Here is a 26,703-nt window from a genome sequence, read left to right on the forward strand (position 1 = left end):
TATTACTTTGATTCAGAGTGTAGTGATGATTGATGCAAGCTTAAGGAATAGAATACTATAGGTTTGGTACGAATGACGTCTATGCAATCATGTGCTAAGCCATATAAAACAGCAGTAGTAAGTCACTTTGTACTGAGATACTTCATCTGTTGTGTTAAATTTCCCTGCAAAAGGTACAAATGAAACTTGATACAGAACATGATAAGGAAATGATTTTTGAACAGATTCTCATCAGATCGCTGGAGTAGTATCAGTGACGAATCCTTTCTCAATAATGCACATCGGCTGACCAATAAGAGTCAACACAGCATCTCAGTAAAACAATGCTTAGTTTCTCGAATGCAGCCTCCGTAGAGGCATCCCGAGGTGAATTTCTTAAATAGCTCCCTTAAAACTTCGTTTTCTAAACAAACTTCTACATTCAAAAATGTTTCAATTTTAGCTTATCCACAGTTAGACTTATCACATTACAAAAGATAACCTGTCATTCTATTTAAAGTGAGAGCAGATGAAGATGTATCTTCAAGATATACATGAACACAATAATCTGACAGGGGCAGTTAAGGTTTCTGAAAAGGTTGTAACTTCAAGTTTTATGTAAACAACAGTAGAATCACTAAAAGGCACAGTCTGCAGTTATCACAAAAGCTTACTTAATTCAAGTTAACTTTCCCCTAGGGTGTTAAAGTTGTATGCTGAAATTTATTGGAACAGTCTGAACATTTTAAGGATGCAGACTACATACTGGAGCACAATAACCACAATTGTTTTGCTTCAATGGCTCAAAATGTTTCCTGTGTTTGTTTTTCACGGACTATTACATGGGAGCAGGAGGGAAGAAGAAGCAGTAGCACACTATAATGGGGAGTTACTGAACTTTATTAAAACTGGTCTGTATTGCAGAAATGGAGACTAATATATGAATTGAATAATTATTATGCTAATCAAAAACATTTTCAAAATGTGCTTAAGGATAGATGAGTGGCATTACAAAGCAGAGCTTAATTTGTCAACAGGATATTGAATCATCAAGACTACTGATAATTGATGATGTTTGCTTGGGTTTCCTTTGTGATTCACAACTTAGTCAATGGTAAGAAGCATTCTTGAAGATTTAGGTGGACACTCAATGGGACTCCCCACTGGACCTTACAGCTATATGGTATAATTCCAAAACCAAGGGGACCATTCTCAGGGATTGGAAAGTGAATGGGCAAAACAGAAGAATAACATTCATTAAAGCTATTGCAAAGGTTGAAAAAAGAATGAACAGATCAGCTGCTAAGATGCAAATGGATGTTTGCAGTTGTGGACTGATTATTAGAATACAAATGACTGTCAAGCCAACTTATCAACGTTAGAAAATTTACATTTGAAAATGCCCAATAAAATGTAGAACAACAAAAAGTCAAGTACTCCCATTTTGATGTGTGAGCTTCACAATGCATAAATTTTGTGCTGCCTCATTTCAATTTTTTTTGTAGCCCATTGTTGAACATGCTGCTGACTGTGCACTCAACAAAGCTCCCAGCTCCACCAGAATTCTAGCATACGTTTTCATCAGTCTATGCCTCTTAAAGGGAATGTGCATTCATGCATAATGTTTTATTTATTTAGGAGAATGTATTACGGAAGGGAGTTACAAGATTTTGACCCAGTGAGAATGAAGGGACAGCAATGTAATTCCCAGTCAAGGACAGTGAGTATCTTGGAAGGTGCCTGCATTCCCATGTATATACTCCCCTTGTCCTTCTAGATGGCGATGGGTGTGTTTTTGGGTTTGGAAGCTGCTATCTAAGAATCTTGGTGAATTTTTGCACTGCATCTTGTAGATGGTAGACTCGGCTTTTTGTCCTGAATGCTGTCAAGCTTCTTGAGTGTGGCTTGAACTGGATTCATCCAGACATGTGGGCGGTATTCCATCACTTCCTGACATGTGTGTTGTGTTTAGGCTTTTGGGAATCAGGAGGTGAGTTACTTACTGCAGGATTCCTGGCTTCTGAACTGCTCTTGTCACTATAGTATTAATATAACTAGACCAGTTCAATTTCTAGTCAACACCCACGACATTGATAGTGAGAGAGTCGGTATTTGTGATACCATTGAATGCCAAGTGGCAATGGTTAGATTGTCTTTCACTGGAGGCAATTATGGCCTGGCATTTGTGTGGTGCATGTTACTTGCCACATGGCAGCTAAAGCCTGGATATTGTTGAGAACCTGCTGTATTTAGGCATGGAGTCCTTCAGTATCTGAGGACTGTGAATAGCACTGAACACTATGCAATCATCAGTGAACATTCTCACTTCTGACCTTATAATACAGGGAAGCTGAAGCAGCTGAAGACGGTTGCGCCTAGGATACTACTTTGTGGAATTCCTACAGAGATATCCTGGAGCTGAGATTACTGACCTTAAATGATTATAACCATCTTTTTAAGTTCTCGATGTGACTTCAATCAGCAGACAGATTTCCCTGATTTCTGTTGGCTTCAGTTTGGTTCAAGCTCCTTAATGTTGCACTCGGTTAAATGCAGCCTTGATATCAAGGGCTGTCACTCTCACCTCGCTTCTGGAATTCAGCTCTTTAGTCCATGTTTGTCCCAAGGCTGTAATGAGGTCAGGAGCTGAGTGGCCCTGGTGGGGCCCAAGCTGGGAGTCACTGAGCAGGTTATTGCTGAGCAGGTGTTGCTTGATAATACTGTTGATGGCATCTTCCATCACTTTACTGGTACTGTTCCTGGCATACCGTCTTTTATTCTTCATTCAACCAGGGTTGATTCTATGGCTTGACAGGAATAGAGAAGTGGGAGATATGGGGTGAGTAAGGATGCAGATTGCATTGAATTACTATTCGGCACCTTGTGGATGCCGAGTCCCCACTTGCTCGATCTGTTCAAGGTTGGTCCCACCCAGCACAGGGATAGTGTCACACAACATGCTGGAGATTATTCTCAATGTGAAGGCAGGTCTTTATCTTTACAAGGACTGTGAGGTGGTCACCCTTACTGATACTGTCATGGACAGGTAGATCTGCAGCGGGCAGATCAGTGAGGATGAGGTCAAATATGTTTTTCCCTCTTGTTGGTTCCCTCACCACCTGGCGCAAGCCCAGTCTTGCAGCTGCATCCTTTAGGGCTTCACCAGCTCAGTTGGTGGCACTGCTACTGAGCCACTTCTGGTGATGGAAACAGCATACCATTGCAAAGCACAGGGTTTCCTCCAACAGTTCTGAGGAAGAGTCGCCAGACTTGAAATGTTAACTCTGATTTTTTCTTCACAGGAGTTTTCCATGCCCATATCAGATCTCATCCATGCGTCTTCATGGGGCTTGGAATTAATGTTGTGGACTCCTAGGGCAGGTCTCTCCCAACCGTATACCACCACTTCTGTTGGGTCTGTCCTGCCGGTAGGACGGGTCATATCCAGGGATGGTGATGGTATTGTCTGTGACATTGTCTGTAAGGTATGATTCCGTGGATACGACTATTGAGGAGAACTTTGCACTCTTGTCATGCGCTGAGTTTATGTTGCCATTCTATTGCCTTATTCAATGGTGTGTAGTCCATTCGGTTTAATTCCTATTCTCCTCACCACCGTTGCTATAACTGAATTGTTTGTTAGTACACAGAGTATTTAAGAGTCAACCATATTATTGTGGATTGGAGTCATATGTAGGCCAGGCTGGGTAACGACAGCTGTTCGCTTCCCTGTAAGATATTTGTGAACCACAAGGGTTTTTCCAATAATTGACAACGATTTCATTATCATCATTAGACTGTTTAATTCCAGACTTTAACTGAATTCAAATTCGAATATAAATTCTATTCCTTGAATATAACTTTAACACAGGCATTACATCATGTCTACAAATACAAAATTCGCTCTGGCTCATCCGTAAAGTCCCTATCTTGCTGTTTGATGTAGACATTAAATTCATGGTGGCCTTTCTGTCTCAACGGGTCATTCCTTCTGAACAACCTATCTTTTCTTTTTTTACAAATACTATTCTCCTCAAAGGATGAATCTTTTCTTTCAGATCACAATTCCCATTAAGTAATTTCAACACTGTTTGATTTTATGTCGTTTACAATTATTTTCATTTTAAAATCTCAAAGAAAGATAACAGGAAGTCCAGGGGAGAAATGCAGGGACATTGGATTATACCCTGTAACTGCAATGTATGGCAAGCTCTGCCATAATGGAATAAAAAGGCTTCCTTGTGTAACATTCGCGCCACACAAATGCCGATGTGACAATCTAACCACTACCCCATGATATTCAATGGTGTTACCATCACTGACTACCCAACTATCAACATCCTGAGGGTTATCATTGACCAGATGGACTCACCACATTAACACAGTCACTACAAGAGCAGGACATAAGCTAGGAATACTGGGGCAAGTAACTCGCCTCCTGACTCCCCAAAGCCTGTCCAGCATCTACGAGGTACAAGTCAGGAGTGTGATGGAATACTCCCCACTTGCCTGGAAGAATGCACCCTCAACAACATCCAAGAAGCTTGACACCATCCAGGAAAAAGCAGCCGGCTTGATTGGCACTATATCCACAAACATTCACTCCCTCCACCACCAACACTCAGTTTCAGCAGTGTGTACTATCCACAACATGCACTGCAGCAATTCACCAAAGATCCTCAGACAGCACCTTCCAAACCTATGAACACTTTTTTCTAGAAGGACAAGGGCAGTAGATATATGGGAATATCACCACCTACAAGTTCCCCTCCAAGTCATTCAAAATCCTGGCTTGGAAATATATTGCCATTCCTTCACTGTCACTGGGTCAAAGTCCTGGAATTCCCTCCCTATTGGCATTTTGGGTCAACACCCAGCAAGTGGACTGCAGTGTTCAAGAAGGCAGCTCTGCACCATCTTCTCAAAGGCAACTAGGAATGGGCAAGAAATGCTGACCAGCCAGCAACACACAGATCCCACACATGAGTAAAAAGGAGTATTGTTCACAGTTGCGAAGTAAAGGCTGTACCAATTTAAAACGGTAGCACAGAGTAAGTCCTTGTGTTGAACTTAATTTACAGCATAGTGATGTTGTCCAATGTATGTCTTCATTTTTTCATGTAGCCTCGAATCTGAGATTACTCAGACTGAGAATACAGAGTCTGTTCACTATCTAAATCAAATGTGACATATTGGTCTTCAGCAGGGAAGTCAACTTTGGAGAGCACGTTTTTCCCAAGAGCTAACATTACACTTAACGTTCCAGCATTTTGTGGAGGATGGGGCACTGAAAGGCAAAACTGTTCTATCCTTTATCAAATGAATGCATTTCTTTGGCGAAATATTCTGTCTCTCATAACATTAAACCAATACCGCTTTAAAAACATGCATCTTTTCAAGGAATGCATCCTAACAGGCAGAACTAATTCCAGCTGGCTGCTTTAATAAGCTAGGGCTTAACAACTCTCCTCTGGGAAATCAGACATGCTTGAACCTATGAACTGGCTCTAGTTTACAATCCATAAACCATTCATCATTATTACTCAGAAGATGCATTCATCTTGGAGTACCAGTTTGTGTTTCATTAATAATAGCTTTCTTCAATTTTAAACTGAAATTTCAACGTGTTTTCAAACACTGAAAATTTCTGGGATTTGAACAAATTATGAAAGGAAAAATATAGAAGCAAATGTGATCACTTTTCACAAATTATTACATTACCTATAATAAAAATATATTGCAACAAAGTTGAAAATCATAAAAGCACTAGCATAAATTACTTTCATTAGTCAATATCACAATTAAATACGGAGGCTAGTCAGAAATACATTGATTAAATCACCCATTCTGTATTCTATAGTGAAAAAAAATACAAAACAATTTATACTCAGTAGTACAACAACATTTTCAGCTCTTTTACTCATATAATGCAGAAGGCACTAAAACTTGAAGGATAATTCACTGCATTTTGATTACTGGCATATTGGGAAACAGAGGTTTGTAGACTTTTAAGGGTAAGAGTATCAACTGGTAATACAGACAGCACTATGCCACATTATGCCCAAAAGTGTGACCAGTCCACACAATCTTCTGCAGATTTTAGCTGATTCCCTCCCCTCATAATGTGCGGTGCTCATTTTATTTACTTACGAAGGACAAAAAGCTAGACGATTGCTGCCGGGATTCAAAGCAAGTTTTTTTTCTATCATGTCCAAAGCTCAATCTACTGATCAAACCACAATATCTAACACTGATAAATATTAAGGTATAATAAATTAGCTATGACCAAAATAACCTGAAAATCAGTAACTATTCAATTATTTTACACAATAAAGCTTTACTGTCTACTCTACGGCAATATAGAATTTTTACATTATCAATTCTTGACCAAAACAGGAAAAGCAGGGTTTTAGGTAAGGACTCCAATAATTGATATCAAATGAAGATCACGAAAGACTCCTTGTGGAAAACAATCAGCCAATGTGTGGCCAGAGAGTAAGCTTATCATCTAATTAAGGATGTTGGGTGAGCACTTGAAGTCAATAGGAGGCTCTCCAGCTTAGGAGGTGCAAACTACCATTCCAGTAAGAGAGTGCACATATGTCCTTCCTGCCATATTTTAACTTGTAAATGTAAAAACTCAATCAACAGATGGGCCATTATTATGGAGGGGGTTCCCTGGCCTGTGAATGTAGCTGTGGCCAGGGTATGCAGAAAAGACCTCACAGCCTGCTCAGAATGCTGCTCTGCTCCCCTGTCCTAGTTTGTCACAAGGAGACTTACTCCAGGGAGCTGGCCTAGTCTCTGATGCCTCAGGCAGTTTGAAGGCCCAAGTGAAAAATTGCAGTGTGATATTGTGACAGCAAACCAGTACATTGGCTGACTTTCACACTCGGTGCCATCCCCAAATAGGGCTGAAAATCATGCGTACATATTATATTTTGCAGGTGGATTTCAAAAGGTCAATGTAAACAGAGGCTCTCTGTAACTCAAAGAAATCATCGCTTGCAGAGTGGACATCAATATATCCGCCATATTTGCAGAAGCAGCAAGCAGTTGCTATGCTTAACTGATAAAGAGAGAATTATTTCATCTTTTTAAATTTTGGAATATTCGTGTGTCAGTGCAATACTTACACCTTGAAGATACAAGAGGAAAGGGAAGCTGTATTGACACTAGCAGTACGGTTGTTTGGATCCAATTCTATAATACATTGAAAAGTTATCAGTGTCTATTGAAGTGGATCAGTAATCCATGTGTCCCAACACCTAGTTCATTCTGAAATCAGTTGTTTGGAGTTCTTGCTCTTTGCTCTTCCCTGTCATTATTTTTAATTTATACCAATGAGATCACATTGGAGATTATGATTGCAGATTTAGCAATGGTGTCTTCCAGCACTGTAAAAGGCAAAATAAAATGAACGCTCCTACTCTTTAAATGTCATTCAAAAGTCCCAAAAGTTCAAAGTGAAAGACAAAGGTATTTTCATACTTACCATAACGAGAATGAAAGGAATGATGAAGTGATAGAAAGACCAAAAAAGCCCTCTCTATGGAGGTAGCAGGCGAAGATTTCTTTATAGAAGAGGATGGTGCTAATGTATCAGTAAAGAAGGTGGCAGTATTGATAATGGAGAGGACAAACTCAATAAAGTCGGTATACTTGAAAGGCTGGAAGTCTTCAAAGTAGGAAAGTCCTGATAGAATGCATCATAAGTTACTGGAGGAAGTATGAGAGGACATTGTGGAGGCTGTGATCATAACTTTGCAATCCTCCGAAGATATGGGGAAATATCAACACCCCTTTAAAAACAGAGAGAGGGAGAAATCTAGCTAGTGAGACCAAGTTATATGGATCCAATGATAATTTTTAGAAGAAAATCCACTAATGACTTGAAGCAGAACATTTATAGGGCCAAGGAAAAACATCAGGTGGAATGACACTCCACCAAACAGCCAACACAGGCATGAAGGCTTGAATGTCCATCTTTTATGCTGTGATTCAATGCAGTACATCTGTGTATCTAATTTGCACAAGAATACCTGCAACAAATTAGCTACATGCAAAGTACAACACGCAGACGTAGAAGCAACATTTCCAATCAGACACAAGGACAGCAATCCCCACACCCCTCCAACTCCACACCTCCTCCACCACGAATTTCCCCACCGCCAAGACCTGAATACCATAGTCTTGACCTAAAATCCCAAAACAGCAGGCCTCCTTGGAGGGTCGGGCCCCGTATTTAGCCCTGATGTATCCCTATCCTGAACGTTGATATTATGACGTAAAAGAAGTTTAACTAGAATTTCATTGTGATAACAATATTTACATGATAATATGCAAAATGTATTATCGCAGTGAGGGCCACTCAGAAATTCTAGAGTCATTGATTACTGATATGCAGATCAGATGAAACTAAAAATGTTTCCTGGCCATAAGTCTAATAAATTCAATAAGCTGGATGTCCAATTTATGCCTGATGATAGAACTGCTGCTAGAGCTTGGTTGCCTATTGTAGAAATTAGGTTGAAAATCAAGAACTTTATGTAATGAATATCCAATCTGCAACACCAGTTTTATGCCAGGGTAGCTTTTTGAAAATGTTAATTCAGCTACAACCTGTGTAAAATACCAATTACAGTGCTTCAGACAAGGATCAATAGAAGCAGAATAAGACTCATTTGTCAATTGATACTCTTTCCTATTGATACATTCATTTAGTTTGCTATGAGAAGTCCTGACAGCCACATGGGTTTTCATCTACAATGCCCTAGACTAATGTGATAGGCAGCCAAGGTTTTGAGCATATTTTAGTTGGTGTCTCCTTTCCACTGAGAAAGGGAATCTGGTGCTGCCTCTGGGAAACAATCACTTGTTTTATATAGGTCTGACCTGCAGACTGTCTCATTTGACACATGTCCCTTAGGGTGGTCTGGAAGGATCTTATTGCAAGAAGCTTCAGTCTGTAGTGACCTTGGAACTATAGGAGTGCCTATGAATTTCTTGAAGTTGTCTGTGAATCACTCTGCTCCAGATGGTCTCGCCATCACTGGGTCTGCAGTGAAGTTGAGATACCAAAGACAAAGGTGTTTTGCCACATTTGGTGAGTACATGTCATTGCCTATAAAGATGAGTCTTTAGATATTGAGAGCAGTGATTATACACCTTAAGACATCACTAGGCATCAAGATATTGCACTCTCATGAATTTGCTCCCTTAATCCAAGTAAAGGTTCACTGTGAGAAAAGGGAAAAATATTCCTGCCTCCCAAGCTTAACAGTTGCAACTTTCAGCACAGTTGTAATTGCCTTGATTTCCATCTGGGCGATGGCAAAACAGTCAACAAAAGCAACAGAAAAAAGACTTGCAACACATTGGGAGCCTCTTATAGTAACAGTTCGTAGTTTATATTGACATGCAAAATATTGCCAAGGCTCTTATCTCAAATCAAGTAATAATGACAGTGAGACCAGGAAACAAGTTTCTAAAAAGGATTTGAACAACTGTTCTGTGAATTCCAGTGGAAAGAAGACACACAACAATGCATCAGCTTCCAATTTGCTACAAGCTGTTTTTGCACTGCTAACACACATCAATTTCCTCCAGGTGTATTTGCGAAATAGAGGTTTATACAAAAATATAAAAATGTGAAGTAGAAGCACATAAAACGTTCAAAGCACACACAGAGAGTTATGCACATCAATAGCTATATTTCCAACATTCAATACAAAACAACAGCAAACGTGGGCTGCATTTAACTGGTTGGTGGTGGTTGGTGATGGTGGGGGCAGGAGGGGTTGAGAGAGGTGGACAGAGAGAGAGACAGGGAGAGAGAGAAAGAGAAAGAGATAAAACAATGGATATGAAGCCCCAGAAACATGGCTAGAAGCTAACATTTGTAGGATGCTGAGAGGACGATAAATTTATGAACAATGGCATTCTCCCTCTCAGTGGGAGGAAATCCTGCCTGTAAAGATTAGTCAATTTGACAGGTCAGCAGCTACATCAACCTTAGCACTGCCTCTTCTTCTTGCAGGAAGAAGCATGGAGAGGGTAATAGCTCCCCAGAAAGGTCAATCCTAAGTTTTTAAAACAGGCCTGAGAGTCTAGGGAGGGGTAACGGAGTGAATAAGGGACTCAGTTTTGCAGGGCAAGCAACACAGAATGAAAGAGGAGGTTTGCTGCCATCTTTGAGTAAGTGTACTAGATACACACATGGCATCCCCCAAGTAATCAGGCATCACCCTAATGAGGTGAACCCACTTCCCTCTTGCCATTTTTAATGTAGACCATATGGAACAGGCTGAACATTCCTGCTTGACTGACCATACCAGCTATAATTTGGCATGGGCAACATATTATTCAGGTCAATAGATGTGTCAACAGACCTAATTGACCTTTAGATACTTATTGACAAATGGTGGGCAAGCTGCAGATTTTGATAGCCGCCTACAATAGTGGATTGTGGGGTGGAACTCGGGAACACGTAGGAAGGTAGTGGGTTTGCTACCTGACTTACTTTACACGCTTTCTCACCACAACAACCCAGTGAGGCCATATAAAATCGAGCTCCTTGTGTTAAGATACGCTGAATGCGTTGAGCTCATTTCCCACACATCCAGATCTATACGGTTATGGATAAGGTGCCAGTTAGGTGAACCTCACACTTGGCAATGAAATGTATCTTTTTTCTAAAATGTACCACTTAATCACGATTTACGAATGCCTGTAGCTGAGCCTTCCATCGCCTCAAATTTATAATCAAGAAAGTGAATAACTTGTATCATCAGTCAGACAATGAGAATTTAGGGATTAAGATTTTCGCTGGAAAAGTTGAATAAATTGATTAGTTTTGGTTTTAGTTTTGAACTCTGACAACATTATAATGCCAATGAGAAATAATTAAAATGCCTTTATTGCTGAGGACCATGAAAATTATTTGAGGATTACATCTACCAGTGTTTAATTGCGTCACGTGAGAAATTCAGGGAAAAAAAAAATTAAAGGAAATCATGCTCAGTGTTATTTGTACTTAATGTCTACTGAGTGGTATCACTGAATCTCAGGGACCTCAGAATGAGGCAATGGTTAACATTTGCAGCCAATTTGCTCCAGTCAGTACCCAATACCTCTCAGGGCTCTTGTGGCACAGTGATAGTGTCCCTATCTCTGATCCAACAGATCTGGGTTCCAGTCCCACCTGCTCCAGAGGCAAGGAATAATATCTCTGAACAGGTTGATTAGAAACAATGATATTCACTAAACCTTAGGGTTCTTGGTGACAGTGGTAACACCCCTACCTCTGACTCAGGAGGCCCAGGTTCAAGTCAGACTTGCCCCAGAGATGTGTCATCATATGTCTGGAAAATTTGATTATTAACATTAACTGAATAAATGTTCAGGTTCTTGTGCTGTATTGCTAGTGTCTCAACCTCTGAGCCAGGAGGCTCATATTCACATCCTGTAATCACATTTCTTTTATTTAAAAAAATCTACTCAATAATTCTTGAAAGCCTTGTGGTGCAGTGATAGCACCCTATCTCTAGTCCAGGAAGCCACCCCAGAGGTTTGTCATAACATTATATGAGCAGGTTGATTAAAAATAACTGGTCAGTAAATCTTAATTACATTTAATAAGCCCCACTTAAGAACAGTCACGCTTTACGGCATAACCAATTACAGCTGGGTATTAGAGATAATAGGAACTGCAGATGCTGGAGAATCTGCGATAACAAGGTGTGGAGCTGGATGAACACAGCAGGTCAAGCAGCATCTTAGGAGCAGGAAAGCTGATGTTTCCGGCCTAGCCTGAAGGCATTTCTGATGAAGGGTCTAGGCCCGAAACGTCAGCTTTCCTGGTCCTAAGATGCTGCTTGGCCTGCTGTGTTCATCCAGCTCCACACCTTGTTATCACAGCTGGGTATTAGTTAGGTCACGGAATTAATAATCAATAAACCTGAATTCATTATGTTGATGAATTTGCATTCAGTTAAAAATAAAACATTGGTTTACACAAAATAAAAGTGAAAACAACCATGAAACTATTCCACAGTCATAGAAGTTAAATGGCTTATTAATGTTCTTTGGAGAAGGAAACCTGATGTCTATGCCAGCATCCAACCAGATGGTTTAATTTCAAATGACCAAAAACGTTATGCAAATTCATCAATAGCACGACAATGCCACCCAGGAAGCTAATTCACCAACACCACATTCTCAGAGCAACAAAGAATGGCATAAACATGCCAGAAATGTCCATTTATCAAGCACTTTTATTTCAAAAAGAAGTCTTTTTAAAATTTTTAACAAGCAACAAAAAGTGGCATGAGATCATTTAGAATTTGTCCTGCAATCTATTTACTCTGACGTACTCCTCAAGATCTGTGGGCTAGTTCTTAAATGTTGCCCTCAGTCCACAACAGCCTTCACTACAGTGTAAGCCAACACTTTGCAGCAGGGAAGTAAACCAGGACCATCACTGACAATGGGCGGGTATTTTGTTTTAAATATGGAGTTGTTTGTTACAGAAACTTGCAAATTCAAAACAAACTGGTTCTGTATCGAGTAAAAGTCGTTCAGTGTGTAAACAGAGGTTCTGAAAAGATACGAAGTGTGGGTCTGGATGAACACAGCAGGCCCAGCAGCATCTCAGGAGCACAAAAGCTGACGTTTCGGGCCTAGACCCTTCATCAGAGAGCTGTGTGTGTCTAATCTAGGGATGTTGTAAAATTGACAGCGATCCTACTAGCATAGCTTCAGAGAAAGCTGAGCACCTGCAGCACCGGTCCTGAGGGCTTCAAAAGCTTTGCATTTGGAGAGGTCGGAATGAAACAACTGGGCTCATGGTTTACAGTTAGTAGCAAAACACCTGATTTTGTAATGTCCAGTGGATTGATCAGTACTGGGGGAAAGCAAGACACATTGATCCTCCTGATATTCACAGGAAAAATATCTTCCTTAAAGAAAACCATTGGCTGACAGCTAACAAATCATCTCCACTGACACAGGATCTCAAATCCTGTCATGTGTACTGGAACAAACTTCATATCCTACAAAACAATGACTGCCCCACCTCTCAATGGCACACCGCCTGCTGCCAACAAAGATGGAACTGACTTCAGTGATGAAATCTCAGGCACCAACCTTCCAGTGGAAACTATGGACAACCCTCAAACACTTGAAGACATTCCATAGAGAATTCGGGCACTTGCTCCACAGGTAGAACTTGAGGAAAAGCTCAAATTGTGAACATGTCAGACCGTCCGACACATACTGAATGCCAGCCATGACATATTAATCCCTTATAGTATCTTAATCATTCACATTGAATCAGCTGAAGCTGTTGAATGGACTGTTAGCCTCAACATCAAATTATAACTGCTCTCCAGCCATGTGAAATAAATATATACCACAACTGTAAAAGTTTTTTTAAAATTTGTTTTAGTATTCAATTACCGAATGAGAGTTGAAGCAAGTTTCAAACTGAATTGAATAAATTTGCAAGAAAATTTGAAAAGAGGGGAATGAAAACTTCATCACACTTCAATTTTTGTTGAAACTCAATGTAAAATACCATTTGTTGTTTGTTCAGACAAGAAAATCGTTGCATGTGATTCCTGGGAGTCCTCTTCTGCAATGTTTGAAGAAGTGAATTATGTTGGGTATTACATAAGAGATTGATGTAGATGAGGATCAAGTAAATTTGTCTTAAACTTACACCAACAAATTAGGTTAAGTAATGTGTAGATGAAATCTTACCTTTTCTGCATCTTGTTCAAAGAGCCGAAGCTGGAAGCATTGATCTAGCTTCAGTTTCCGAACATGCCACATCTGATGTAAGTGCTGTCGAGTTGAGTGTAGTTTATCTAGTAGACTGGTGATCTTTGGCACAACGCTTTGAAAATCTGCACTGCCAGATATGCAGTTCTTTCCAGAAAAACCATCACTGCACCTTATACACTGCAGCAATCTTTGTCCTTCATGGTCCAGTTCCTCCACAGGGGCTTTGATAACCTTCTTCTTCAATTGTGTATGTTCATCAATTAATTTTCTAGAACCTTCAACATCCAGGGGAAACTCTTTCCTGGCCAACATTTCCTGCAGGTCTTCTAGTCTGGACAACAAATGCACAGCACTGCTTATGAATTCTTCCAAGGCCAGTCGAAGCTCAATCCATTCGTCATGATTATACTCCAGTGTACCATCAAACTCTTCAGTCAATTGGGAAGGATCCACCAACTTAGAAAGCCCTTCCACGGATACCATACTTGTCTGAAAAAGATATCCCAGTGTTTTAGAATCAGTATTTGAGCACCAACAATGAAAAATCTTGCATTTACAAGAGCCAGAACAGTTTAGATTTCTGACACAGATCCGGCAATGAAGAATATTAGTTTTTACATCAGTCATTTCCAATATCATTACTTTTTCTTTAATTTTAGCTTGGCTGGATTTTGTTTCTATTTTTAAACTGTCAGCCTTGATTATGAGAATGTATTCTCAACTGACGATTGAATGTTCAAACCCCACTCGAGAAACTGAAGCACCAAACCAAGGCTGTCATTCATTGTCAGCCCAATGAGGATGTGCTGCACTGTCAAGGATGCTTAACGGTTGCAAATGCACCATATGCCTATGTTCCTTCTGCCCTTATGTGTCTAAAAGTTCCCATGGCACAATTCAAAGATTAAAGGGAATTCCCCAGTGTCCAGGTCAATCTCTTAAACAAGACAGACAAAGCAGACTGCCTGCTCATTTATTATACTTCTGTTTGTATGGTCCATTGCAAAAAGTAATTTAATGAAAAATGGAGGTGATGCCAATCTTTACACACCTTCATATTTATTTACAGAATTACACATTGCAAACATCATCTAATTACCCTGCAACCACATTTTGAATTGTGTCTAGTTAACAGGCCACATGCCTGTTCAGGAGATACAATAATGCCTGACTGCACAAATGAAATCCACTGAATTTATAAAAATAACTGCCTTATTGCACCTGATATCAAGTTTTATTTGTGTCTTTTTCATAGAAAGTTTATTCAGTAACATTGATGTCTCAACAGAAAATATATCAGTACTAATACAATGCTTTGCCCTAGTTATTTTACATGGCACTATAATTCTCTTTAGTGATTTCAACATATTGTCATCACCAAACCTAAAGCAGGCAATACCTTCCTTAACCTATATAAAGAATCAAAGCAACATTTCAACATTTGTTCCATGTACTATCAAAGTGCAAACACTATCTAGCACTGCATTGTGAAAGAAGTCCATGACTAATACATTCAGCACAAGGTTAAAATCCTTGTGAACAGTATAATTTGTTGGTAAACATAATTATTTCCATCCTATTCCTTAGAATTCACTGCATCATGTGTCGTTTTGAGGTTGCTACTTTTCAGTTTTAGGTGGTTCGTTACTAACAATGGTACTCAAGTCATGACTGAAGCACCTATTAACTGTTGCTTAGGCGTTCCTGAGATTCACTTGCCCATTAATACTGCTTTAATGTTCCAAATCTATGTTCTGCAGTAACAGCTAGATGTCCTTTCTTTTAATGATACTTGCGACCATTAACTGGGCCATTTCAAAATCTGTCAATCAAGGATTAGGCTCCTAATTCATAAAATGTTAGTATTCTAAGTATGGTCTCACTAATGCTCTGCAGCTCTTTCTTGTGTCGTATCCAAATACACTATACCTATTACTTCCCTGTTTTCCACCAAATTTGTTACATCCTCATAGAACTGGAACAAATTTGTCAAACATGATTTTCCTTCACAAAGGCAGTTGACTCTGCCTCATTGTATTATGGTATTCTTAAATGTCCTGCTAGTGTGTCTTTAATAATGGGTTTGAGCATCTTTCTCTCTGTTTGGTTAACTGAACTATAGTATCTTGCTTTCTGTCTCTGTGCTTCTTTTAAAACAGTATTGACAAATCTATAGTTTTCCAACTGTCTGGAAAAAAGGGAATACTAGAAGATTACAATCAATGCCTCCATTATTTCTACATTGCTTCTTTTGAGGTGCTTGAATGCAGGCTATCAGGTCCAGGAGACTTGTCAGCCTCAAGTGCCACTAACATTCCCAATACTTTTTTCTCCAGAGAAAGTGTTTGTTTTAAGTTCCATTTGTTCCAAGAAGGCTAATGGAAATAATTTGTCCAGAAATTCTTTCAAGGCGCAATACACTCTATCTATGCCTCATCATCTTGTACACCTCAATCAAGTCACTTCTCATTCAACAGGGGCTCCCTTTCCAAGAACCATATTCCAGTTAGAAATATTTGTTTATCCAAACGGGCACAATCCAGTAATTTGCAATTGAATTTCAGTAATCGTCTGTACAATCCATTAAAATCTGTGATGTATTACCTAGTCTTTCCCTATCTATCATATTCTGATCATGTCTCAGAGATATTTAACAGATCGTCTTTCTTGTAAATTTCATAGAAGGATACTGTATACATAGAAGGGCTCTATAAAATGCTGATTAGACCACACTTGGACTATTGTGTTCAGTTCTGGTCGCCTTATTATAGGAAGGATGTAGAAGCTTTAGAGATGGTGCGAGGAGATTTACCTGGATGCTGCCTGGCCTGGAGGGCAGGTCTTATGAGAAAAGGTTGAGGGAGCTAGGACTTTTATCACTGGAGCAAGGAAGGATGAGAGGTGACTTGATAGAGGTGTACGAGATGATTAGCCATAGATAGAGCCAGAGGCTTTTTCCCAGGGCCGGAATGACTATTATGAGGGTGCATAATTTTAAGCTGATTGGAGCAAGGTACAGGGGAGATGTCAGAGGTAGGTTCTCCACACAGAGAGTGGTGGGCTTGTGGAATGTGCTGCAAGCAGTGGTAGTGGAGTCAGATACTTGAGAGACTTTTTTGGATAGGCACATGGATGATAGTATAATGCAAGGTATGCAGGGTAGTTTGATCTCAGTAGGATAATAGTTTGGAACAACATCATGTGAATGTACTGTGCTGTACTGTTCGATGTTCTATGTTCTATCTGCTAACAGAATTTACGAACTTTTATCTCAATTGAACTGATGCAAATCAAGCTTTCAAAATACCTAACCTCTGATTTTACTTCTTGTAAGAAGTAACAACACCAAGATTATACCTTATTTCCTTTATGGTAGGTGCATAACCCATGTCCACATAGCCACTCATTTGTTCTACTTTTCGTTCAGGTTCTGAGAATACCAAACGGTATTCCTATTCCAACAACTTATGCTGTTTTCTTCCATTTTCACAATTCATACTAGAATTTGTAGTTTTCTGACTGAATACTTATTCTTAATTTCCAAACATTCCTTTCAGGCAACTGTTCTTTGCTACAGCATTCGATTTCAGAAAGCAAGTTGGTGAAGAATAGGCCTACAGCCAAACTTTACACATTTTCTATTTATTTACAGAATTATGTGTTATAATCATGCATGTACTAATAAGTGGCCACAATTTTAACCTGTGTCTTTTCTTGTGGGCTTAAGTGAAACCCAGATTACGGGTCACAACCTGCAGTGAATTAAAAATAATGGTTACACAATTAATTGTGATCATTTGATATATATATGAGCCACTGCATTTCCCTATCTTTCAGTAGAGCCTTTGCTCTAAATCAGGCATATTTTGTGCAGGTAAGTCATAATGTGAACACAATTCTCCTGCAGCTCTGGAAATGAAACCTGACCTATTTCATTCTTTTTTCTGAATTTATTTGACAAGATCACTTGTTGCTGGGAACAAACATGAATTAAGTTTAGGTCACTGCCACCTGTCATTTTTCCTATTTGCTGCTTTCATTTGGAAGGGCAATAAGGGAAGCTTTTTAGACAATCCAAGTGAAACTGACAGTATGTCTCAGTAGTCAAGATTCTCAAACTTGAGTGAAGAGTTATTATTTTAAACAGTGCAATAGGTGTGACTATATTTACTTTTATCAATTCTCCCATGTCTGGTATTTCAAAGTCATTATTTGCCAGCGCCTGACCTCCACCATTTAATTCCTCCCTTGTTTTAAAGACAATTTTAAAAATATTTTCATATATATTGTGAAAACAAATAATTAATAAAAACATTAATAATCAACGCTTTTATCCTTCGTTTGCTTGAGCATACAATTTTAAATATAATGCTTACCTCAAATATAAATTTTGAACTCCCAAAGTTGGTTTTTTGCTTCTGCCAGAAGTTATCTGGTTTAATAATCAGTGCAACGTGGATTTCAGCAGGGAAAGATTCCTGAAGAGTTTTAAGGAGAGGCTTGATCAAATCCCATTTGGAGCCTCTCATATCGATGATAACAGTAAATCCTCTTTTACTCACATCTTCACTGTTAAAGTATAAAGAGGCTGTTACTGTAATGATCCATATATATGAAATTATTCACCAAACTTGAGTACATGGAATGTTCCAGCCCAATGATTCCTTCTCAAATGGAAGTACTGTACATTATTATGCACGATATAATGCTGTCAAAAAGTATAAGTTTTATATCTATTTAGATGCATGTATAAGCATATGAATATTTAAATACGTAATGTATACAAGTAAAAGTAAAGTCACCGTAGTCTTGCAAAATCATAGGTTCCTCTCTCATTAGATTGAGATGACTGGTGGTGGTTTGGTCACCAGAGAGGTTGAGAAACTGGCGGTAATCCCAGTCAATGTGGGAATTGAACACGTTGTTGATATCACTCTGCATACCACAAGCTCTGTTACCAGATTAGGAAACAATTAAAGATGACAAAAACCATTTAGCATATCTTGGTTCACCCCTTCACAATGATCCTAATGTTTTTATTTTCAACACTCAATTGGGTTTTAAATTATTCCGGGATTTTTGCTGCAATGTCTTATTTGTGAGTGAAATTCAAGGTTTTACACTCTGTATGAGGAAAAACTTTCTGGCATCAATCTACTTTTCTTTTAAAAGTTTGAGAAACTCTATTTCATAGTTCCTAAGTTTAAAGCCACCTTGATAGTGGTGATATTCTGATTACCAATTCCCATTCTGGTCTCTCTCCAAACTTCTCTGGCACCTTCTTCTCCTTCACTATAGACATGTGGAGATGGTTTAAGGAACAGTTGTTGGGAGTGATGAGTAAATATGTCCCTCTGAGACAGGCAAGAAGGGGTAAGATAAAGGAACCTTGGATGACGAGAGCGGTGGAGCTTCTAGTGAAAAGGAAGAAGGTAGCTTACATAAGGTGGAGGAAGCTAGGGTCAAGTTCAGCTAGAGAGGATTACATGCAGGCAAGGAAGGAGCTCAAAAATGGTCTGAGGAGAGCCAGGAGGGGGCACGAGAAAGGCTTGGCAGAAGGAATCCGGGAAAACACAAAGGCATTTTACACTTACGTGAGGAATAAGAGAATGGTCAAAGAAAGAGTAGGGCCGATCAGGGATAGCATAGGGAACTTGTGTGTGGAGCCTGAGGAGGTAGGGGAAGCCCTAAATGAGTTTTTTGCTTCTGTCTTTACGAAAGAATCGAACTGTGTAGTGAATGAAACCTTTGAAGAGCAGGTGTGCATGCTGGAATGGATAGAGATAGAGGAAGCTGATGTACTGAAAATTTTGTCAAACATTAAGATTGACAAGTCGCCAGGCCCGGATCAGATTTGTCCTCGGCTGCTTTGGGAAGCGAGAAATGCAATTGCTTCGCCACTTGCGAAGATCTTTGCATCCTCGCTCTCCACTGGAGTCGTACCTGAGGACTGGAGAGAGGCAAATGTAATTCCTCTCTTCAAGAAAGGAAATAGGGAAATCCCCGGCAATTATAGACCGGTAAGTCTCACGTCTGTCGTCTGCAAGGTGTTAGAAAGGATTCTGAGGGATAAGATTTATGACCATCTGGAAGAGCATGGCTTGATCAAATACAGTCAACACGGCTTTGTGAGGGGTAGGTCATGCCTTACAAACCTTATCGAGTTTTTTGAGGATGTGACTAGTAAGGTTGATGAGGGTCGAGCTGTGGATGTGGTGTATATGGACTTCAGTAAGGCATTTGATAAGGTTCCCCATGGAAGGCTCATTCAGAAGGTCAGGAGGAATGGGATACAGGGGAACTTAGCTGCTTGGTTACAGAATTGGCTGGCCAACAGAAGACAGCGTGTGGTAGTAGAAGGAAAATATTCTGCCTGGAAGTCAGTGGTGAGTGGGGTTCCACAGGGCTCTGTCCTTGGGCCTCTACTGTTTGTAATTTTTATTAATGACTTGGACGAGGGAATTGAAGGATGGGTCAGCAAGTTTGCAGACGACACAAAGGTCGGAGGTGTCGTTGACAGTGTAGAGGGCTGTTGTAGGCTGCAGCGGGACATTGACAGGATGCAGAGATGGGCTGAGAGGTGGCAGATGGAGTTCAACCTGGATAAATGCGAGGTGATGCATTTTGGAAGGTCGAATTTGAAAGCTGAGTACAGGATTAAGGATAGGATTCTTGGCAGCGTGGAGGAACAGAGGGATCTTGGTGTGCAGATACATAGATCCCTTAAAATGGCCACCCAAGTGGACAGGGTTGTTAAGAAAGCATATGGTGTTTTGGCTTTCATTAACAGGGGGATTGAGTTTAAGAGTCGTGAGATCTTGTTGCAGCTCTATAAAACTTTGGTTAGACCGCACTTGGAATACTGCGTCCAGTTCTGGGCGCCCTATTATAGGAAAGATGTGGATGCTTTGGAGAGGGTTCAGAGGAGGTTTACCAGGATGCTGCCTGGACTGGAGGGCTTATCTTATGAAGAGAGGTTGACTGAGCTCGGTCTCTTTTCATTGGAGAAAAGGAGGAGGAGAGGGGACCTAATTGAGGTATACAAGATAATGAGAGGCATAGATAGAGTCGATAGCCAGAGACTATTTCCCAGGGCAGAAATGGCTAGCACGAGGGGTCATAGTTTTAAGCTGGTTGGTGGAAAGTATAGAGGGGATGTCAGAGGCAGGTTCTTTACGCAGAGAGTTGTGAGAGCATGGAATGCGTTGCCAGCAGCAGTTGTGGAAGCAAGGTCATTGGGGTCATTTAAGAGACTGCTGGACATGCATATGGTCACAGAAATTTGAGGGTGCATCCATGAGGATCAATGGTCGGCACAACATTGTGGGCTGAAGGGCCTGTTCTGTGCTGTACTGTTCTATGTTCTATGTTCTATGTTCTATGTTCTATGTTCAAGAAGCCCATCTTATTTCACTGTGCTTCTACTTAAATATCTTCATTGTTTACCACTGTCTAATCTTCACTCAAATTTCTTCCTATGTATCTTTTTATTTGCTTCCCTGGACTTCATATCCAGCAGCTCCTTACACTTGCTAATCCTAAAACACTACCACCTCGACCTCACTTCTTGTGACTGGACTACAACAAGTGTTGTTGGGCATTACTCTTCTTTTTTGAAATCATTCACTATGCCAGCATCATCTTAAAGAGCAAAGGTAATAACCAATCCAAATGGCATTATGAAGACTCTCTTGTGCTGCTGCTTCCTGAACTAGAACAAATGCACAAAGCTTATGTTTCTTTTCATTTGCCACCTAAAAGCTTTTCTTGCAGCTTTGTCCCAGCAATTATTCTTGAAACCTGCTTTATTGTGTGGATAACTGATTTCATGGCCCAGGTGTTCAGCTTCTGACTAGGACCCCTCTTCCATATTAATAATGTCCATGACTTTTTGAGCATTGAAATTGCTGAGGGTATATCACCGTAACATGCAAGACAATATTGGGAGTATATTGATGAGGCCTTTAGACCCATTTAGATATCTAGACATTCCCTTCAGCACACTGGTGGTGTACTCAATGTTATGTGTGGGTATGATACCATTTCTATATTGCTAAGTTTCACTGGTGATTCGCTACAGTGGTTTTAGAAACTAGAAGAGAGGTGGACACTCCCAGTTTCCAAAGAAAACTACTTTAATCCTTGATTCTGAAACACAGCAAAGAAACGGGATTGCCCAAAGATGAATGAATCATGGCAGTTGCCTCTATTGTGGGTGTTAAAATGCAATTACGCATTAAAAGAATGAAGACCTTTTCACTTGACAAAATCATTTACTTTACAGTAGTGACTGATAGGCACTTGAGTGTAACTCTAAACAGTCTTCCAGATACTGTTGCTTGGCCAAAATTAACGGCCTGTTTCTTCAATTGTCTTTTTTAGTGTCAAGTGTAATGAACCTAGTTTCTCAGGCAAACAAGTCATTAACGACGTTCCTTTATTGAAGCAAACTGACTGACTTGCCAGAACTCATACATTTCTCTTGGAATTAGTTAGTGGCAGGGAAACTCTGTGCAGTAGTAAGCACCTCCTGCTGCTTGACAAAGTCTGAAACTCTCTTTGTAGGATGATGCAATGTTCTTCCAGGGTTTCCCTCATTGCACAAAAGCTCAGAGAGGGTTTTAGACCTTCTGGCTTTCTACCTCTCTGGTATCAGAGGAAAACGGGGCTTCGGATGTCCTACGGTGCTTAGATACAAGTCTGGTCTCTGAGTTTCTCTACTGCTCCCGCTTCTCTGTCCTCCTCAAACATCATTACCAGAGGAATTTTCCCTGAGGAAACAAGATTGCAACCTTCTCAAACATTTTTTGGAAATTTTCCACATACAGAAAACTCCTTAATTCAGAAGAAAACATAAGGGTAAAAGGAAACATTAAGTCACCTTCAGCACTCATGCCACAGGTTCGTCAGTGGCTGTTCTGATTATCCATCTTCGGTAGCAGTACATGTTAGATGGATGAATCCAAGACCGAAATAATAGGATTCATGAAAGCTGATATCACCCTGGCCCAAACACATCCTTAGGCATATCTTATACTGTCCCTCAGTTCTGATGGAATTTGGAACTTAGAGAATAAAACTGTAGAATCATTTCTTCTTCCTAGATGTGAACCTCGTTCCAGACAGAACTACCAAGTATCATCAGCGAGAGAGTTGAGGTCTTTGATTGAATGACCCGCAAACTATATTAGAAGGCATCAAAGCCATTGATTTTCTGGGTGCTGTTGGCCTTGATTACGAACCCAGGCTTGAAATGGTTAGCCTGCAATTGATGGTGCAGTTCCATTACTGATTTCCTCGCAAACCTATGGCTGTGAAGGTGATTCGCTTGCACTCTTTCCTGAGTTCTATGAGTAATAGTGGGCACAAACAATCTGTCTTAGTTGGAAGCATTTCTTTGCTCATCATTTTCTTCTGCCTTCTGAACAAACAAGGAGCGAATACAATTCTACATAAATATTGTTGAAAAAAATTCCATGATGAAACCAAAATAATTGCAGTTTATTATTAAGCAGGAAACTCCTCAAAAATCAGAATGAGACCAAAATATGGGGTTTTGCCCAAGAATTAATTAAATTAATTATTATGCACTGGATACTGCATTGGCTATGGGCCCTGACAACATTCCAGCAACAGTATTGAAGGCTTGTGTTACAGAACTTGCTGCTCCCCTAACCAAACTGTTCCAGTACGGTTACAACACAGGTATATACCTGACAATGTGTAAAATTGCTCAGGTATTTACTCCACACAAAAAGCAGGACAAATCCAACTTGGCCAGTTGCCACACCATCGGTCTACCCTCAATCATCAGTAAAGTGATGGCATGCATCATCTATAGTGCTGTCAAACAAACGCCAGCTCGGTGATGCTGTGTTTTAGTTCTGCTAGGCCCACTCAGCTCCTGACATCATTACAGCCTTGATTCAAATATGGGCAAAGGTGCTGAATTCCAGGGGTGAGCTGAGAGTGACAGACCTTGACATCAAGGCCACATTCAACTGAGTGTGGCATCAAGGAGCTCTAGCAAAACTGGAATCAATGAGAATTGGGGTAAACTCTCTACTGACTGGAGTCATACCTGGCACTATATACTAGGAAGATGGTTGTGGTTATTGAGCTCAGTCATCTCAGTTCTCGGAGATCTCTGCAAGTGTTCCTCAGGGTAGTATCCTAGGTCCAACCCTCTTCAGCTGCTTCATCAATGACCTTCCCCCCCATCATAAGGTCATAAGCGGAGACGTTTGCCAATGTTTGCACTATGTTCAGCATCATTCATAACTCCTCAGATACTGAGGTAATTAATGTCCAAATGCAGCAAGATCTGATCAATATCCTGGCTTGGCTGGAAGTGGCAAGTAATATTCGCACCACACAAATGCCAGGCAATGATCATCTGCAATTAAAGTCAATCTAGCCACCAGCCCTTGACATTAAACAATGTTACCATCACTCAATTCCTCACTATCAACATCCTAAGGGTTGGCCAGAAGTTGAATTTGGCTGGCTATCTAAACACTGCGGCTATAAGAGTCTACGAATACTGCAATAAATAAATTAGCTCTTGGCTCCCCAAGCCTGTCCACCATCTACAAGGAACTAGTCAGTAGTGTTATGGAATGATCCCCACTTGCCCAGATGAGTGCAGATCTGACAACACTCAAGAAGCTTGACATCATCCAGGACAAAGCAATGAATGGCACTCCATATCCACAAACATTCACTCCCTCACACCACCAACACTTAGGATAGTGGTGAGTACCATCTACATGCTGCACTGCAGAAATTCGGCAAAGATCATTAGGCAGCAGCTTCTAACCCCATGACCACTTCCACCCACACTATATTCTGTTTAAAAAAGTAGCTTTTAGGAACTAAAGGGCATCTACTTCACTTCTTGTTTCCAAGACAATTATGGGGTTTTTAGAGGAAATGGTTATTAAATCAGGATCGGTTAAAAATGTGGGCTAGTGAGTGACAACCTGGAAAAGGAATTTCAAAAGATACAAGATAGTGAGACTGAGGATCAAAAAATGAAAAGGGAGGTTAACTAAATGACTCAATGTTGAATGAGAGAAGCTATCTTTTTTGTTGTCTTTAAGACAGCAAATGATAGCTCAGTCCTCTCTTTCACAACTTCCATCCCAGCTTTTAGTTCTGGAGGCTGAAGTTTCAAAGTTTTTCAGGATCTTACAGCTGCTATTAGAGGCAAATGCAGGTCCAAGGGCCTGTGAAACAGTGACAGCTAGGGATTACTTGAAGTTGGCTGCCTTTCACAGGAACACAGTTCATGCCAGGCAACATACTTATCATTTGTAACATCACAGCTGTGGCATTAAGGAGGTGATACCCAGTTGCCTGCCAGGCACAAGCTCCAAATGTGCAGCCAGCAATCTCTCTGTTCAAACAAGCCATTTTAGGTGTGCTTACTCCATTACACCAGTTGTATGATCCTTTGATCTCTCTGCTCTTCGTCTCTCTGCCTATAAACTCTGTGTCTCTGTGCTCTCCTCTCACTGAATCCGAAGATGAGGTAATCTCTGAAAGCTTGTGATTTCAAATAAACCTGCTGGATTATAACCTGGCGTGATATGATATTTGACGTTGTTCACCCTAGTCCAAAACTGGTACCTGCACATCACAAAACCCGTGAATCACTTCCTGGAAAGCTTATTCTCACTGCTTGAGGCTATGCATGAATCAGAGGAAGAACACATATTTATACGTAGGGAAGTACCGCATTATCTTAAGCTGCTTGTCATTATTAATTGTTGTATTAAAGCATAACTCTAGGATAATGATTTCATTTTTGGGTGAGGTGGGGGATAATAATGTAGGAACAGGAGTAGACCATTCAGCCCATCGAGCCTGTTCTGCCACTCAGTGAAATCATGGCTGGTCTGCCACTCAGTGAAATCATGGCTGGACTAATTTACCTGCCTTTGGTCCAAATCCATTAATACTTTTGCTCAATAAAAATTTACCTATCTCATGTTTAAAATTAATGATTGATCTAGCAATGTTGTTTCTGGAAAAGAGTTCCAAACATCTACCAACCTTTGTGTGTGCAAGTGCCTACTAACATTGCTCCTGAACAGTCTGCCCTATATTTTAGACTATACCCCTACTAGTTGTAGGAGATGCAGTAGTATTTTGCAGAACAATATCTCAAATTCTGCCACACTATTGCTTTTTCCATCCTTCACTGCTGCTCCATTAAAATGTAAATGAGAAAAAGCTCAACAGTGAACTATATTGTTGTGACCATGATTAAAGTAATGAAATGAGCAAGGCTGAAACCTTGAAGATGAGGGCTTGTGCATAATCTTCCTTCCTTTCCACTTCACCCTCATCCCACAATCTTTTCTGGTTCACCAGATGTAGAATGTATAAATACAGATCTCCTCCTCGCTACCTTCCTCACCAAAGCCCAATTCTCCGCTCGGTTACTTAAGAACTGCCACATGACCAGGAAGTGGAGGATGAACAAAAGATGGGAGTGCAGGAAGACAGTGATAAAGTCTGCCCTATGTGGTAAAGCAGCCAGCTTTAACAGGGAAATCCAAGAAGTGATATAAACTATAAATGAGAGTATAAAAGATTACAAACTCAGACCAGACTGTCATACCAATGCACAGAGTGCACAAAATTTAATTCCTTTGGCCCATTTGCCTAATTGGAGAAATGTCATCACTATGGGTAGAGTGGACAGGAGCTGCTGACAGGTTGGTTCCTTCCTGAATTAGATTTGCAATCACTAGGAGAGACAGCAGTTTCAAAATGGTCACACAACTGAATAATCAACTAACTGACAACCAGGGAAACTTTAAATTAATCCCTGAAAAATTAATGTGATATCCCTAGCATAAGGCTACTTGGGGAAAAACATGTAATGAACTTCTATTGCAATGAACACTTCTATGGTTGTTAATTTTAATT

The 26,703-nt window shown here is 40.2% G+C and overlaps 1 protein-coding gene across 1 annotated transcript in view; it reads right to left on the reverse strand.

Moving 5' to 3' along the window:
* The window catches only part of kalrna (kalirin RhoGEF kinase a), a 693,809-nt gene that overhangs the window by 388,308 nt on the left and 278,798 nt on the right, over window positions 1–26,703 (reverse strand). Inside the window, exons 4-5 of the mRNA XM_059647272.1 lie at window positions 18,141–18,333; window positions 13,741–14,253 (exon numbers count right to left, since the gene is read on the reverse strand). Coding sequence (XP_059503255.1) covers window positions 13,741–14,253; window positions 18,141–18,333 — 706 coding nt within the window. The remainder of the gene's footprint in view (window positions 1–13,740; window positions 14,254–18,140; window positions 18,334–26,703) is intronic.

The sequence above is a fragment of the Stegostoma tigrinum genome, chromosome 7, assembly GCF_030684315.1.
Source record: "Stegostoma tigrinum isolate sSteTig4 chromosome 7, sSteTig4.hap1, whole genome shotgun sequence".
NCBI classification, from domain to species: Eukaryota; Metazoa; Chordata; class Chondrichthyes; order Orectolobiformes; family Stegostomatidae; genus Stegostoma; species Stegostoma tigrinum.